The sequence below is a fragment of the Oncorhynchus mykiss genome, chromosome 20, assembly GCF_057628025.1.
Source record: "Oncorhynchus mykiss isolate SJ-2025 chromosome 20, ASM5762802v1, whole genome shotgun sequence".
Taxonomy (NCBI): Eukaryota; Metazoa; Chordata; class Actinopteri; order Salmoniformes; family Salmonidae; genus Oncorhynchus; species Oncorhynchus mykiss.
The window spans coordinates 18,838,585-18,855,696 of record NC_143041.1 but is presented as its reverse complement, the minus strand read 5'-3'; the positions used below and the strand labels follow the sequence as shown (position 1 = coordinate 18,855,696).

At 44.9% G+C, this 17,112-nt stretch overlaps 1 protein-coding gene across 2 annotated transcripts in view; it reads left to right on the top strand.

Annotated features, from left to right (window-relative positions):
* The first annotated feature begins 875 nt into the window (after positions 1-875).
* Positions 876-17,112, top strand: part of LOC110499015 (glutamate receptor ionotropic, delta-1-like) — a 428,806-nt gene continuing 412,569 nt past the window's right edge. Inside the window, exons 1-2 of one of the 2 annotated variants that reach the window (XM_036955857.2) lie at positions 876-1,332; positions 10,301-10,456. In XM_036955857.2, coding sequence (XP_036811752.1) covers positions 1,251-1,332; positions 10,301-10,456 — 238 coding nt within the window. In that variant the 5' untranslated portion in view covers positions 876-1,250. The remainder of the gene's footprint in view (positions 1,333-10,300; positions 10,457-17,112) is intronic. The other variant, XM_036955858.2, reaches the window with a different exon arrangement.

Sequence of the window (17,112 nt, the reverse complement as noted above, 5' to 3'; positions counted from 1 at the left end):
CATGCATGAACAGTTGGTTGCAAGGCATTAGTACACCTATTGGAAACGAGATTTAATATTTGATCATGAATGTCTCCAAATACAATTGATATGAATTGTTGGCTATTGTTACAACACTGTCCACGATCAGTAGCAGAGAAACTGGAATCAGTTGTCAGAAAATAGCATACAACACAGAGAAGATCATTGTTACAAAAAACATCACAAAGACAGTGGGCTAACCGAGCTAGTAGAGCTCCTGTATCAAACCATGATATAGATGTGCTCTCTACCCACCCGTCTAACCTCTATGTCCAAACTACCTCGCAGGTATCCCATCCCCAGCAGCACATGCACTCGCGCCTTCTCTCCAAGCAGACAGCTTAGTAGAAACAGTCCTCTCCACGTCAGTTCTTTCCGATTCATGCCATTAGTCCATTTCCACATATATTATTGGGGCGTTTCAACGCTTTAAGTGGTCCCCATAAACCTGTAGGTGAGCACAGGTTTTACGCACACATCCACAGACCCTTCCGCACGCTATATCCTACCTGTGGCATCACCACTGCTACCGGTTATCATGCACCAATCTAGTTATGTCATTCGATAATAGCAATGGATAGTTATATTATGAGAGTTAACTATACATCGGAACTTATGCGCCCTGTGCGATTACTTACACTGCAATGCAAGTCTGCTTTGCGCGCCATCCATGTGTTTTTAATGTCGGATTTTCTTTGGTTTTCCAGGTTCCCGTCCATGGTAATGTGCGTTCGCTGATAGACAGAGCCTCAGGGGCATGTCTTGATCGCCGTCGCCGTCTCCGGCTTGCTCGGATTCCATCTCTCCCTGTCTTCTCCGGGCAGCTTACCGTTGTAGATAGAGTCTCTGCAGTCACGTGGGTCGAGAAAATCGAGAGAGAGAGAGCTATCGAGAGAGCGCGTGGGGGGTGTCCCTCCTCCGCAGTTTGCAGTTTGATATGTCTCAGACTCCGCGAGCGCTGGATAGAGCGAGAGCCGCAGAGCGCGCTGGATTCTCAGCCTTCCTTACCGAAAAGCCGAGTATTTCCCTGCCTTTTCTGCCCAACCGCCACCTCCCTTGCACTTACTTATTCTATCCCCAAGAAACCCCTTGACGTTTTTCCTCCTTCCTTATAGTTTTGTTTTCGGCTTTTATTCACAGACTGAACAACTGGTTCATGCACTGTTGCTTATTTGGATTTGTCCGACATACGAGGGACGGTGGATGAGCTGCTTTCGCCAAAACCGGAGATGGAATTGCTGATAATATGCCTTTCCTTATGGATGTTGCAATGCAATTCAGTGGCGAGCGCGGACTCCATCATTCACATCGGTAAGGAGCTTGTGCAGGGGACACGGGGTGCAAACGCGGAGGTGTGATATAAACCCCCTCGGTGCTTAGAATAAAACAGTCCTCCTTTGTTGTTTAAATGTATGATACATTTAGGAAGGCATACGGATGAATGTGTTAGTATAAAGAGCGAGTTACAACTAAATACCTTATAAACAATAATGATATGTAGTTCTGGTGAATAGCGTTGCTCCATCCCGGGAGCTGTGGCAATTTTACAGCATCATTTGAATTATAATTAAATTGTCAAATTTGCGTTGCCTATCATACAATATCTTATGAATGTCTTTGCACATGCTTGACTGAAAGTCTCTGGAAAAGTGCACCAATGTGTCTTTTCCGAAATCATGAGAATAGCCAATATTGTAAATATATTGTAATTCACACCACAAAACCAAAGCAAGATGGAACTAATTTGCTTGGATCAGACGAACTAAACCAACGTGTGTTTTTAGAGGATTGCCCACCCCCCCCCCCCCCCCCCCCTCCCCATCTATAAGCATGAACTTTGAATTGAACGTGACCGAAATGTTAAACGCCTGTGAAGGAAATAAATGACAAAGGGACAAATACTAAACCCTTATGTCCGAATCCAACATTAGAATAGATGCCAGTGTACTCTGTTTGGTGAATTTGGGTGTGTAATATATCAGATTTGTCAAATGTAGTTTATCTGACATTAATTTACATTTAAGCTAAAACAACTTATGTTCGCGGCGGGGGAGATGGAGGGGGTCAATACGAATAACTAGAATATTATATTTCAAAATAATGTCACTGGCATGTGTTTAATGCCATTTGTTGGATCAAAGACAACTAATGCAAACACGCATGTATACATGTAAGCATGCACGTACAAACACACACACACACACACACACACACACACACACACACACACACACACACACACACACACACACACACACACACAGACCGTAGCAGAAAAATAATCATTTTTTGTTTAATTTTACATCGAAACCTTTGCATGTTAAGTATCCAATAGTGCTGCAGTGATCAACAGTTAATATGTTGGAATAAAGCTCTCCAGCACGATAACAGCTGAAGCATCTTACATTTGAGACAGTAGTTTAGGCATTTAGGCTGTTGCGGGGGTTTATAATTAAAACACGTAAAGGCTATTGGATGCATTATCATCGATGGCATTTGCACTTTGTCGGCTTTACCATGATATAAAACATAACTAACAAATCAGGCGTGAAGCAAGTTGGAATCATTCTGATGTAGCCATTAGGACTTGTTGGTTACGTTGCACCTTCGTCACCACCATCATCATTAAAACCAGGGCTTTTATCTGTATTTTGGTTATTTTAATGTTTTTAAAACATTAATTCCATGGCCGTCAAGGTTTTGATGTATTTTGGAAAATGTTGTTCTCTCGGAATCCAATGTGATTTTGTCGGGATCTTGATAGAAAAGGCTTGGAGTGCAGGAACAGCTTCAGTCATTACCAAGCATTACCCTTGAGTATGCTGCGTAGGCTATATACCAAACATGTTTTAAACAATCAATTATCTTTCTGATTAACTTCATATGAAATTGTCTTAATGAGTGAGGTTGAAGAGTGGTGCACCATTACGTTCGAATACAATGGATTCTCATAAGGCTTGCTTGACTTGACGCATGCGGTTCAAATATTCGTTGTTCATAGCCAGGCTGCCTCTACATGCACAACAACTCCGGAGAGCCCTCAAATCAACGGTGGTCTGTCTTGGAAACCAAAAGACGGCTCACTTTTGAATGTGGCAGAGTTCCATTCCGGTCTAAACCCTTTCGCGAGGATCTGTATCGTCCTATCGTTGGTTTTGCCGTCTCTGTGGCATTTGTTTTGCTTGGTTCCTCCTAGGAGTGAATATATTAGATGTTCAATATCTGAATGTTAGGCCTAATGGGTATGGTCAAACTCCTGATATCAAACGGGTAAGGACTATTTGTGTGATTGTGCACAAAGTGGGACCAATAGCCTAGAGAATATTACGTTTGCCTCTACCTTATTGCTATATATTTTCACCCTCCTCTCATTTCCTCTCCTCTTCAAGTTATCCTTCTGGCCAAAAGCTGAAGCTGTTCCTTATGCAAAGGAGAAATAGGTATGTCCAATGAGTTGGACACCTGACGTGGAATGATTTACGGGGTGATGGGACGGTATAGAGGCGCTGGCTATCCAGCCCTGCAATGGAAGGCGAGCTCGAAACACAGGAATCAAATCCATTCTCACCGACAAAATAGAGGGCAGACGCGCTATTCTGATCCCATGCTAAATAAGACGAACACATCAGTTATACATCAAGGAAGGCTTTTCGCTTTGACCACCTGCAAAATACGACACTTCCGACATAAATCGAGGCTACTTTATCCAATCTGAACGCTGTTTTACAATCATTTACTTCAGACGATTGATAATGTAGCCGATCAACAAACAACTCAAGGAAACTTGAATGGATTTTAAAGTCTAGGCAGTTCTACCATAAAGTCAGCGAGCATATTCTACATTTACGTTTGAGTCATTTAGCAGATGCTCTTATCCAGAGCTCTTGTGAAGCCCGGCCCATATCTACAGGAAACTGTAAAGGTAAGGTAACTGGCTATTGGCAGCCAGTTACCTGTAAGTTACTGTTAAAAAAGGGAGGTCCCCCCCCCCCCCCCCATCTCCCAATGGTAAAATAATGGACAGGGTTTGGATAATCTGGTCCTAGATATGTAGCTAAATCAGGGCCCAGTTTTTCAAAAGTTATCTGATCGGATTTTGTAGAATAGAATGAATATAATGGGCGTCCCCATTAAAGCCAATGATATGATGCCATGTTCTATTCGTTCTATTCTATGCATTTTATCCTATCCAATTGCCGAAATCCGATCAGATAACTTTTGAAAAACTGGGCCCAGTAGCTGGAGCTGAGAGAGTCTATATAGGCCTACAACCTTGCTCTCCATGGTGCTGAAATGAATGCACATGGGGGAAAATATATGTACTGCGTGTAACCAACCACCATATGCCAGATTGACAGGGAGGGAAAGTGAAAAGTCTTGATCTGGCATCCACCCACTCACTGTAAATCCACTAACCTTTCCTTATAATGCTAATAAGGATCAGTAATATGCTAATAAGTAAAATGCTAATAAGGACCTACATCTTAAGAGAAAATAGTGTCATGTCATCCATTTCTCGACAAGTTGTATCCTAAACATTAGGGCCTACTTTTGTAATAGTTGCTCTGAAACTAACCTCTTACCCAGGGTAATTGCACATAGGTGGAAGTGTCAGGTGAATGAGATTTCTCTGAAACTGAAATGCAACTGCCTGTGTTGGTCTCGGGTGTAATCATTTGTCCAAACAGTTGTAAAACATCCTGTCCTGTTTTGCAACAAAAACGAGAGTTTCTATTGGACACATTCAGGTAGGTCCTTCCCTGGGAAGGGGAGTACTGGCGGCTGGTAGAGCTTTTTTAGTCGACGCGACATGGTGGCAATGTAACGGTCTTCTTGTGGTGAAGTAGAGGCGGACCAAAAAGCAGCGTGATTATATTGATTCATGTTTAATAACAAAAAGGATAAACACGAACACTACAAAACAACAAACGTGGAAAACCAAAAACAGCCCTGTCTGGTGCAAAACACAGAGACAGGAACAATCACCCACAACACACAGTGAAACCCAGGCTACCTAAGTATGATTCTCAATCAGAGACAACTAATGACACCTGCCTCTGATTGAGAACCATACTAGGCCGAAACATAGAAATACCCCAAAACATAGAAAAACAAACATAGACTGCCCACCCAACTCACGCCCTGACCATACTAAATAAATACAAAACAAAGGAAATAAAGGTCAGAACGTGACAGTACCCCCCCCCCCCCCCCCCCCAAAGGTGCGGACTCCGGCCGCAAAACCTTAACCTATAGGGGAGGGTCTGGGTGGGCGTCTGTCCGCGGTGGCGGCCCTGGTGCTGGACGTGGCCCCCACTTCACCATAGTCTTAGTCTGACTTATTGTCCGCTTCCGTGGCCTCCTAACCACGGCGACCCTTCTCAATGGACAGAGGGGCAGCTCGGGACAGGGGGGCGGCAGCTCGGGACAGAGGGGCGGCAGCTCGGGACAGAGGGCCGGCAGCTCGGGACAGAGGGCCGGCAGCTCGGGACAGAGGGCCGGCAGCTCGGGACAAAGGGCCGGCAGCTCGGGACAGAGGGGAAGTTGCTCGGGACAGAGGGGCTCTGGCGCCTCTGGGCTGAGGGGCTGAGGGGCTCTGGCGCCTCTGGGCTGAGGGGCTCTGGCGCCTCTGGGCTGAGGGGCTCTGGCGCCTCTGGGCTGACTGGCGGCACTGGCGCCTCTGGGCTGAGGGGCTCTGGCGCCTCTTGGCTGACTGGCGGCACTGGCGGCCCCTGGCTGACTGGCGGCACTGGCGGCCCCTGGCTGACTGGCGGCACTGGCGGCCCCTGGCTGACTGGCGGCACTGGCGGCCCCTGGCTGACTGGCGGCACTGGCGGCTCCTGGCAGACTGGCGGCACTGGCGGCGCTGGGCAGACGGGCGGCTCAGGCGGCGCTGGGCAGACGGGCGGCTCAGGCGGCGCTGGGCAGACGGGCGGCTCATGCGGCGCTGGGCAGACGGGCGGCTCAGGCGGCGCTGGGCAGACGAGCGGCTCAGGCGGCGCTGGGCAGACGGGCGGCTCAGGCGGCGCTGGGCAGACGGGTGGCTCAGGCGGCGCTGGGCAGACGGGTGGCTCAGGCAGCGCTGGGCAGACGGGAAGCTCCAGCAACGCTGGAGAGGAAGGCTCTGGCAGCGCTGGACTGAGTAGCTCTGGTGCCTCTGGAATGAGGGGCGGGAGCTCTGGTAGCGCCGAACAGGCGGGAGACTCCGGCTGCGCTGGAGAGGAGGAAGGCTCTGGCAGCGCTGTACAGGCGGGAGCCCCTGTAAGGATGAGCCGGAGAGACAGCCTGGTGCGGGGGACTGCCACCGGAGGGCTGGTGCGTGGAGGTGGTGACGGATAGACCGGACCGTGCATGCGCACTGGAGCTCTTGAGCACCGAGCCTGCCCAACCTTACCCGGTTGAATGGTCCCGGTCGCCCTGCCAGTGCGGCGAGGTGGAATAGCCCGCACTGGGCTATGCAGGCGAACCAGGGACACTGTGCGCAAGGCTGGTGCCATGTAACCCGGCCCAAGGAGACGCACTGGAGACCAGATGCGTAGAGCTGGCTTCATGGCACTTGGCTCGATGCCCACTCTAGCCCGGCCGATAGCTGGAATGTACCGCACCGGGCTATGCACCCGCACTGGGGACACCGTGCGCTTCACAGCATAACACGGTGCCTGCCCAGTCTCTCCAGCCCCCCGGTAAGCACAGGAAGTTGGCGCAGGTCTCCTACCTGGCTTCGCCACACTTCCTGTGTGCCTCCCCCCAATACATTTTTGGGGATGACTCTCGGGCTTCCATCCACGCCGCCGTGCTGCCTCCTCATACCAGCGCCTCTCCGCCTTCGCCGGCTCCAGCTCTTCTTTGGGGCGGCGATATTCTCCAGGCTGTGCCCAGGGTCCTTTACCATCCAACTCATCCTCCCATGTACATTCCTCTTTTCGCTGCTGTTGCTGTTGCCCGTTACCACGCCACTTGGTCCTGTTGTGGTGGGTGATTCTGTAACGGTCTTCTTGTGGTGAAGTAGAGGCGGACCAAAAAGCAGCGTGATTATATTGATTCATGTTTAATAACAAAAAGGATAAACACGACCACTACAAAACAACAAACGTGGAAAAACCAAAAACAGCCCTGTCTGGTGCAAAACACAGAGACAGGAACAATCACCCACAAACACACAGTGAAACCCAGGCTACCTAAGTATGATTCTCAATCAGAGACAACTAATGACACCTGCCTCTGATTGAGAACCATATTAGGCCGAAACATAGAAATACCCCCAAACATAGACTGCCCACCCAACTCACGCCCTGACCATACTAAATAAATACAAAACAAAGGAAATAAAGGTCAGAACGTGACAGGCAAATTCAAGATACAAGAACCAAGAACAGTTTGCTACTACAGTGGATGAAGGAGCAGAAAGAGCATGGAGATGTGGACATTTTTGGAAAACGAGGAATAAGTAATGGAGCTGAGTGTAGAGGGAAGTGGTGTGGTGAGCAAGATTGGCATCATGTACAAAAATTTAAAAAAACATACTCTGGTAGCTCAGAAATGTAACATGACAAGAGTGAGAATGAATTACCTGTAGCGGCAGGTGGGGTGAAGACCGCCGAGAATGAGCCTCTGGAGTGAGGAAAGATCTGGCTGATCCATATGGCTGATCCATATGTGGTGTCAGGTTGGTTGGAGAAGAGGTTGGGGACTGTTGAGTCGGTGAAAGTAACTCGAAGTGGAAACGTAAGGATTTTTTGCATTTCTTCCATCCACCACACTTCTAGGGACAAGAACTGTGACTTGCTTTGCTCTCCGGAGCTGGACACAGTTGAAAGGAGTGACGCCTCGTTAGTAAGGATCGGCGTCCTGTCAACAGGACAGTTGTCAATCATGCAGGGCATTATGTCAAGATCACAGATTTTAGAGAAACAACAAATATCGATACATATAAGTTTCTTATATCAACTGAAAGCTTACATTATTGTTAATATAACTGCACTGTCCAATTTACAGTAGCTATTACTGCAAAAAAAGGCCATGCTATTGTTTGAGGAGAGCTCCTAACAACAAAACACTTTTTTATTTGCGGTAGGTTTGATAAATTCACCTCTGAAGGTGAAATGTGTACTTACATTCTGAAATCTTGCTCTGATTTATCATCCAAAGGGTCCCAGAGATAACACAATGTGTCGTTTTGTTAGATAAAATCCATTTTCATATCCTGGAAAGGTCCATATAGCATGCACTATCGATTTTGTATTTCCACTCGTTCAATTTGCAAAGAAAGTAATCTGTGAACATCTCACTGTAAATGTTGTTTCAACCAGTCAAAATACATTCGTATCTATTCCCCAGAGATCCTAGAAGGTAACAAGACTTCACTATTTCATTAGGGGTGTAGTATATCCTATAGGACACCATATTTGGTCATAGAGCGACGCCTTCATGGCACGCCGATGACGCGGGTGGCCATCACTTGAATGACTGTATATGTGTCAAATAAGCACCAATCGTGGTCAAACAAAGCTAGCTAGATAGCTAAAAGAGCTGGAAACAATGTATATGTCGTAAAATGTAGCTACTAACCTTATACGACAGCCTGCCTTTTCATTTTGGACAAAAATTATAAGGATATTCAGAGTTATGAAAACTGGTTGTTAACGAATTGTTGAACTTATAATATGGCGACTAAAAAGCTAAATCAAAGGCAAAGTATACAGATTTGACCATATTCTGGCAGAAAAATTGAATATGAATGCGAATGTCTCCCTCACGATTTGCCCAAATGTACCTGGGGACTTCACACTAAAAGTCTTGTTGTTCACTCATACTTCAAGTTATCCATCTGAAACTTTGCACACACACTGCTGCTATCTTGTGGACACTATCAGAAATACAACCAGAGTGATGGCTAGAACTATGACCTTTCTGTTACATTTCAAAGATGGTGGTAGAAAAAGACTGGTTGTTTCTTTCTTTGTATTTTCTTCTACCATATCTGTTATATTCTCCTACATTCAATTCACATTTCCACAAATGTTTCCTTTCAAATTAAAGAATATGCATATCTTTGCTTCATGGCCTGAGCTACAGACAGTTAGATTTGGGTATGTCATTTAGGCGAAAATTGAAAAAAAGGGGGCTATCCCTAAGTGGTGAGGAGAATCAACTGAAATAGAAGATTCCCGGTGTCTGTGACGCTCACTGTTTGGTGCGACGCAGACCTGGTGGAAAGCGTGGTGAAACAGTGAAGACACTGTTTTCCTGCTGAGTTTAATGCAGTCTTTATCCTACAAAGTCAAGTTAGGATGTGTCAGTTATCCAGTGAGAGCTTTTGTCCCAAACCCATTACGGTGTCTTAGGTGCCAAGTTTATGGTCATGTTGCAGCAGTGGGCAGGAGGGAGATTCTTAGATGTGAGAAGTGTGCAGGATGGCATGAGACAAATGAATGTGTAGTATCGGTTTTGTGTGTTAATTGTAAGGGTACCCATAGTGCTGGAGATCAGAAGTGTCCGGTGAGAGAAAGGCAGGTTGAGGTTGCCAGGATCTGAGTAGTACAGAAGGTTTTGTATGCTGATGCAGTGAAGTGAATAGTAGAGGAAGATGAGTCCATGGCGAGGGATGCTAAGAGATTCCTTGTGTGTAAACTGAGGCCAATAGAGAGTGATAGGTGCTTCAGTAAGGTTGGTTTCGTAGCGTTCATATTCGTGGTTATCAACTGTACCACATAAATTGAACATAAATCACAGAAATAGATGTTGTGGTGGCAGCTGCAGAGAAGTACTTGGGTGTACGGGATTTTACTGCCTAAGAGTTACAAGTTGTGTTGAACGATAGTGTCCCGTCCTCCCAGGCTGCCAGCCTGGTGTATGATCAGATAGGGCCAAGTAGTGGAATAATGGTGAGGTTTTTAATGGGTGTAGGGTTAGTTGGAAGGGTCATTTTTCTTCCTATTTCCCCGTTCTTTTTTCCTTCCCTTTTTGTGTCACAAAGTATAATGAATTCACAATACAGAACAGTAGGCGGAAACACAGGGATAGATAAGAGAAATTGATGAATAGGGAAACCATGACCTGCCTCACAATCCAGTAGAGTAGGTGGTGGTGTATTCACCTTTCAGTTGGTTGCGATCCGCCAATACAAATTTAAAGAAGGTCCCTCCCCGTTTTGTTCTTAAAAAAAAAATAAAAAATGACGAAACATTTTGCAAAAGATTTGGCATAATCAATACACTCCTAGTTTTTGCAATGCATCTCTACACATATTGCAATGTTGACAATTGCATCTTTTCAACAGGTGCCATATTCGAGGAGAACGCAGTGAGGGATGACGAGGTTTTCCAGCTGGCGATCTCAGACCTCAGTCTCAACGACGACATTTTGCAGAGCGAGAAAATCACACACTCCATAAAACTTGTCGAGGCGAACAACCCTTTCCAGGCGGTCCAGGAAGGTAAGGGACGCCATTGAATTATTTTTAAAAGCATTTTTCTCCCCCTTTCGCCATATTTGGTTAGTAGGCTACTTAGTAGCATAACTATACCTCAAGTGCAGTTTGTAGGCTAGTTATTTTTTAAGAGGAGAAGAGGATAATTTAAAGTGAAACACCTATTCCTCTTTGAAGCTCTTAAGCCTTGATTACATTGCAGGCCCATTTTGGAATACTGACTGTACAAGTGACCAAGTCAGATTTATGTGTTTTCAGAAAGCAGTCATTTGCTGACATGGCTATGCTAGTTGTGTGTGTGTGTGTGCAGTGGTGTAGGCTGATTGGTGGTGGTTCTCTTGTGCTGCCTATCGCTCAGAAGTTATGTAGCAAGCTCAGGTGACAACAATGCCGGCCATGGGAGTTTCCAAGCTACACGGAGTTGGCAAAACAATTTAATTCTGATCAATTCTAAATAAGTCATGTTTTAATTACCACAACAATTCCATAAAAATTATAGAATAGGCTTTTACGCTTAACAGTTTCTCATGTGTATTATGAATGGTCCACTACCCAAAGGACATCCAGCCAACTTGAAACAACTGTGGGAAGCATTGGAGTCAACATGGGCCAGTATCCCCGTGGAATGCTTTTGACACCTTATAGTCCATGCCTAAAACCCACTTGAAAGCAATTAAATCATAGTTGACTATTCAGACACAAGTCGCATGGCCAGGAATCAGATTTGTATCTGATTTCAAACCACTTACAATGGTGGTTTGAAAGTCGCTTGAAATATCCGATTCAACGTGGTTTTTGGCTGTTCAGACTGCAGGTAGAAAAAATTATTAAAATTGAATATGCCCAAAAATTTGATTAGAGTGAACAAGGCTTAAGGCTCCCCAAAATAGTTGAGCAGCAGTATCTTCTGTGGATAGAAAGCTAGGTGGAAGTATTGAGTCGAGTAGGACTCGACTCCATTTTCCACACATCATTGCTATCCAGTGTGAGGCAGCCTTTAAAGACATGTTGCTTTCAAAACAGGTAGCCTAATTTGCTTGTTTCATAGTGAGTTGTATTGGTGATGATGGTAGATGTTGATCAAGAAATTAGCCTCTGTTTCAGACTGTAACATAACGAAGGGTGTAAAATATATAAGTTGTTTTTCCTCTCTAAAGTCACAATGTTAATGACAGTCTTTTCAATTTTTTTTTTTTTTTTGTGTTCAACCAAGCCTTTTCTTCCCAAATGGTCTATCCATGTTTTGACCTGACACTTACAAACTCACAGACTTTGCTAATGAGTTCAGTCACCCCCAAAAAGTTGGTCCATGTCGTGTAACATCCATACAACCTCTTTTATTTGCTTTATTTGTCCAACATGCCACTCTTTTTTGGTATACACTCCCCCCAAGACGCACACATCAAAAGTTTCATTTATTTATTTTGTCCATTCTGTAACATCCATACGCTGGAATCGGTCTGTACCTTTTTTTCTGGATTGAAAAAGCACAACTGCTGCTTAAAGGAGCAGTGCAGTCAAAAACCTAATTTGCCTTTTTTTTTATATATATATATATTTCCACACTAAGGTATAAATAACACTCTGAAATTGTGAAAATTATAATGATGCCCTTTTAGTGTTGTCACGTTCTGACCTTTATTTCCGTTGTTTTGTCATTAGTTAGTATGGTCAGGGCGTGAGTTGGGGTGGGCAGTCTATGTTTGTTTTTCTATGATTTGGGGATTTCTATGTTTCGGCCTAGTATGGTTCTCAATCAGAGGCAGGTGTCATTAGTTGTCTCTGATTGAGAATCATACTTAGGTAGCCTGGGTTTCACTGTTTGTTTGTGGGTGTTTGTTTCCGTGTCTGTGTTTTTCACCACACGGTACTGTTTATGGTTTTCGGTCGTTCCACGGTTATTGTTTTTGTATTCAGTTGTTCATGTTGAGTATTTCTTATTAAAATAACCATGGACACTTACCACGCCACATATTGGTCGTCCGATCCTTCTCGACTCTCCTCTTCAGAAGAAGAAGAGGAAATCCCTTACAAGTGTAAGAGCTTAAAAAAACAAAAAAAAACTTCAGCCTGTTCGGGTGGGATGGTGTTTTCAGCCCACAGCAAAAACACCTTCACAATCTGATCTGATTATTCTGACCAATGACCAGTCATTTTTTAAATTTGCAATGTATCCTGCTACTTTGAAGGGGTAAGCGGGGCAGAAGCAGTGGAATTCAAAGTTCAATTGGTCAATTGCTCGTAAACCATGTCGTCATAACTTGCCAGGGGTCCGTATACGTTACATACAGTACATTAGAAGCTGTTGATGTTGAATTGAAACGGAAACTCACCAAGTCAGTTTGCCTTTCACGACCTTCCGGAGGAGGTCAATAGCAGCCAAGGGCTTGCTGCTCATTATTTGCATAAATCTCTTTCAGCAAAATCTATGTTAACTGCATGTAAGTATATGTGGCCTTTGCACACAAGTACACAAACAATGGCATCTAATACCATTGGAGGCTGCTCGGTAATTGGTCACAGTTGAGTCCCTGGGCTTTTTCAATTAATGACATTGAGGGGCAGAGGGGATCAATACGGCACAGCCAGGGAGTGGCTCGATGACTTCCTACTCATCGCTGACCTTTTCCTCCACGCCAGATAGTCAGCCCTCTGAGACCACCGCTGACAGCTCGGGGTGTGGGGGATTATGGGTAAGGGAGGGATTCACACCTTGTGATGTGTCCTGCTGTCCAGTAACCCCTGCGCTCGGCGCCTGCTCCTCTCTGTGACCAATCGAACCGATAGGCTCCCAGGGGGCCGTGCGGCTGCTAATATGATTCTCTTCCTGTGGTGAGGGAGGAGAGAGAGAGAGCGAGAGATCTCTGGCTGACTTAGAACAGAACACCGTTGCTTTGTGTCATTTTACATTTGAGAGTGACGTGATTTGGTAGAATCTTGTAGGGGTGAGGAACCAATGCAAGTGAAAATACTGGAGGCACGTACAGTATTTGTGTTTTTATGTCCAGTAACATGATTGGTGGAATCTTGTAGGAGTGAATAACCAATACCAAGTGAAGATACTGGAGGCACATATAGGCCTGTGTTGTTGATGGTAAGTGTTGGGCAGTGTTTCATTTTGAATGTGGGTGTCCATATTGTGTTGCTTGAGGACAAAGAAAGCATGCATTACCATAGCTCTCTTGCCTCGGTGGCTCACGGATACAGAATAACTCACAACACCAATGAAGAAGGCTTTTCATAAGAGCGCAAATAAACGTGACACACACACACACACACACACACACACTTGCTCATTGTAGTAAAGTTGATTTAGCTTGTTTGAAAACGCATCACATACAAGACAAAGCATAAGTGTTTCTTATGACAGTGGGAGCTCATTAATAATGGAGATTGTGCGTTTTAGGGAGTCGTTTTTCATCCTTGGAACGAGCAATTATTTTACCGTAAGCCTTTGATTTGATTCTATATAAAACTATTGTTCTCAAACATCGAGAACCATGTCTGAAAGTTTCTGTCAAATTACCTTTTTCATTAGCTATAAAATGCTTCAGCAAAAATGATTGGAATTGGAAGCTCACACAGCATCTCCACTCAAAGAATTGTTTTTATAATGGTAGGATTTCTTTATTGACTCTGACACTGAAGTGTCATTATTGGATATTTGCTAACAGTGCAGGAGTATCTCAAAACGATTTACAACAATACACGCAACTCTAAAAGTAAAATAATAGAATTAAGAAATATATAAATATGACATTGCTCACAGGGCCTCCCGGGTGGCGCAGTGGTCTAGGGCACTGCATCGCAGTGTGCCACCAGAGACGACCTTCGTCTCTCCCGAGCCCGTACGGGAGTTGTAGCGATGAGGCAAGATAGTAACTAATAACAATTGGATATCACGAAATTGGGGGTAAAATAACATCTATATATATATGACATCTAATATTTAGATATTTCTTCATTTTATTATTTTACTTTTAGATTTGTGTGTATAGTTGTGAAGATACTTAGATCTTTTTTGATACTACTGCACTGTTGGAGCTAGAAACCCAAGCATTTCGCTACACCCGCAATAACATCAGCTAAATACGTGTATGTGACCAATGAGATTTGACTTTTTGATTTGAACTTTTTCTTCTCACTGTACAAATTAAAAGTCAAGCAAATTAGGCTAATTACCGTTCTTTATCATGACCAGCAGCTCCGTTACCACTGCATTAGTGTAAAAACAATAATTTTACCCTGGCGTCCTGCGCTGAATGAATGATTGTTTTATTTCTTAGAGAAATTTCCACTGTCCTTTCTTTACACAGACAATCATCAATGTCCTGCATCTAAAACAAATCAACGCTTTTTGTCTCCTCATTGTCAGAGGAGCAGCATTCTCTGGTTGAATTCCATGATTACCGCATCAATATTGATCTCACTAGAAAACTAAACAGAAAACCTTTTCTCTCCAGGCTTTAAGTGCACCATTGTGCTGACGGTGAAAAGCGTTTAATTGATATGACCTTTTTTAGTGGCCATGCAGATAAGATGAGTGTTTATTGAGAACATTCCCCTGTTTCCTGGTGGTGACATAGTCTGCTGGAGTACAATGGATGAGTACAATACAATGGATAAGAATGATAAGACTAGAGCACAGAAGACTCAAGCCTACTCTTATGTTCCATGTGAAGGTAGAGACTCACACACCTTCGAGGTGCCGTCACCCCTGTGCAACTTCTCAAATAGGACCAGAGATGGTGTGACACCAGGAACCCAGAGTGATGAGATTCATCTCCTTCTCTCCTCCTCCCGCCCTCTCCCTCGCTCTCTCTTCTGTGGTGATTCTACAGAGAGCTCTGAGAATCACTCATACCCAGCTGGCAGCCAGCTCCAACCCTGAGCCTGCTTCAGTCAGTGCTGGCCTGAAAGACACCATTTTATGACAGAGGAAACAATTGGGCAGAATTAATCATGTTGCCGCCCTGACTTATTCTCCCAGACTGGTGCAATTTAGAAAGAAGATGCATAGCTGGAGCGTGGATAAACATCCAAAAGTGCAAGCCCAGTTCTATCTCCACAAGATAAACAGCCGTGGTTGTCTCTGCAGCATCACCCATTAGCTGTGTGCCTCGCTTTAAAACGAATCAGTCCTGGATAATTAATTTGCGGACCTTTCCGGACTCATATCCCGGCATCTGATGCAAACACTGATTTAAAATATATTCTGGCTGCCTGGCAAGCAGCTCGGGCTCAGAGTAGTGGAGGCCTGCGGTTTGAGGATGGTTGTGTGCGTGTTTCTGTGTTGCTTAAGAAAAAGGCAACTTCAGGACACCTGGGAATCAAATGAGGGGGAGCTCCGGTGTGAGGAATGGCTCCCACTACACGGACAAATGACCATCCTCTGTCCCACGAATGTGCCTGCCAATGGCACGCTTTGTTTATTCACTTAACTCGTCTCTCTGACTCGCTCCCTCAGTCTCTCTTTCTCTGTACTGATCTGCTTACATGATAGGCACCCACTGACTGTATGTCTATTGGATCCTGCCGACTACGCCATTATATAGCACATGCTGTCAACCGTTGGCAATCTCTCATGTTTTAGTACAGCAGAGATGATCTGATATTTGCCATTCAGTGATATTGCACTTCCTGTTAAGGAGTTGAGTCAGACTCGTAGGAGTAACTTGCCACTTCTCATGCGAGGATGGTCAAGTGTATTAAGCAGGGAAGAGGCGGCTTCCCAAAAATACTCTAAAATTAGGAAATGGAACTGAGCCAATTTATCTTGAGTTTTTTTTCCTTTCAGCTCCGTGTAGCTAGTAGTGGTGGAGGTTGAGCTCTTTGGTGTGTGGAGCTGTCATACTCGCGACCACACAGCTCTGCGCCGTCCCTGGGTGTTTGTTCTGAGTGAGGCCGTGACCGCAGAGGGACCGTGGGAGGAGATGGTTTTTGAAGCACAGAAGGGTTAAGGTCGGCGTGGAGTCGGGGGAGCAACATTGATTTAGGAGCCAGGGGAGGCTGTGGACCTGGCCATGGGCCACCACTCTCCGAGAGGGGAAATGCCTCTTATTGAGTGCACTTCACCAAGGCACCCTCGCTGCTCTGCTCTACTCTTAGCCACTGAGTAGAGCAGAGAGTGGAAATGTCAAGGTGACTGTAGAGGATAACTGGAGTTCACTCTTGCCAGGGTGCCTATGTTACATGGATACAGAGTAGGCCATGTTAGGAAAGTATCTCAGCACTTAAGGTAGTTGATTTGATTCTTCAGGGGAGAATTTGCAGTGTTATTATTTTTTCCTTCCAGCGAGCACAAATATCCTCGCAGTATATCCAAATCAATTTAACAGAGATACATTACCACCACTCAATAGTAGCGCCTATAACCCCCCCCCCCCCCCCTGCTGTAATTGGACAAGTGGAGTCAGAGCAGCCTTTTTTACTGTCCTGCCTTATTCTCACAGATTCCATAATTAAGCCCTCCAAATCGACCCTCGTTAATTCAGCATCTAAAACAAGACTCTTAATAACATGTTTTATTCGATATTTCTAGTGGCTGTGGAATATAACTACTATCCTGCCACCAGCAAGGAAAGGGAACAGGGAAGCAGCGCTAACTGTCGGATGGAAGCAGTGAGGGATGATTGATGGGTCAGGTAGTATAATATATATGT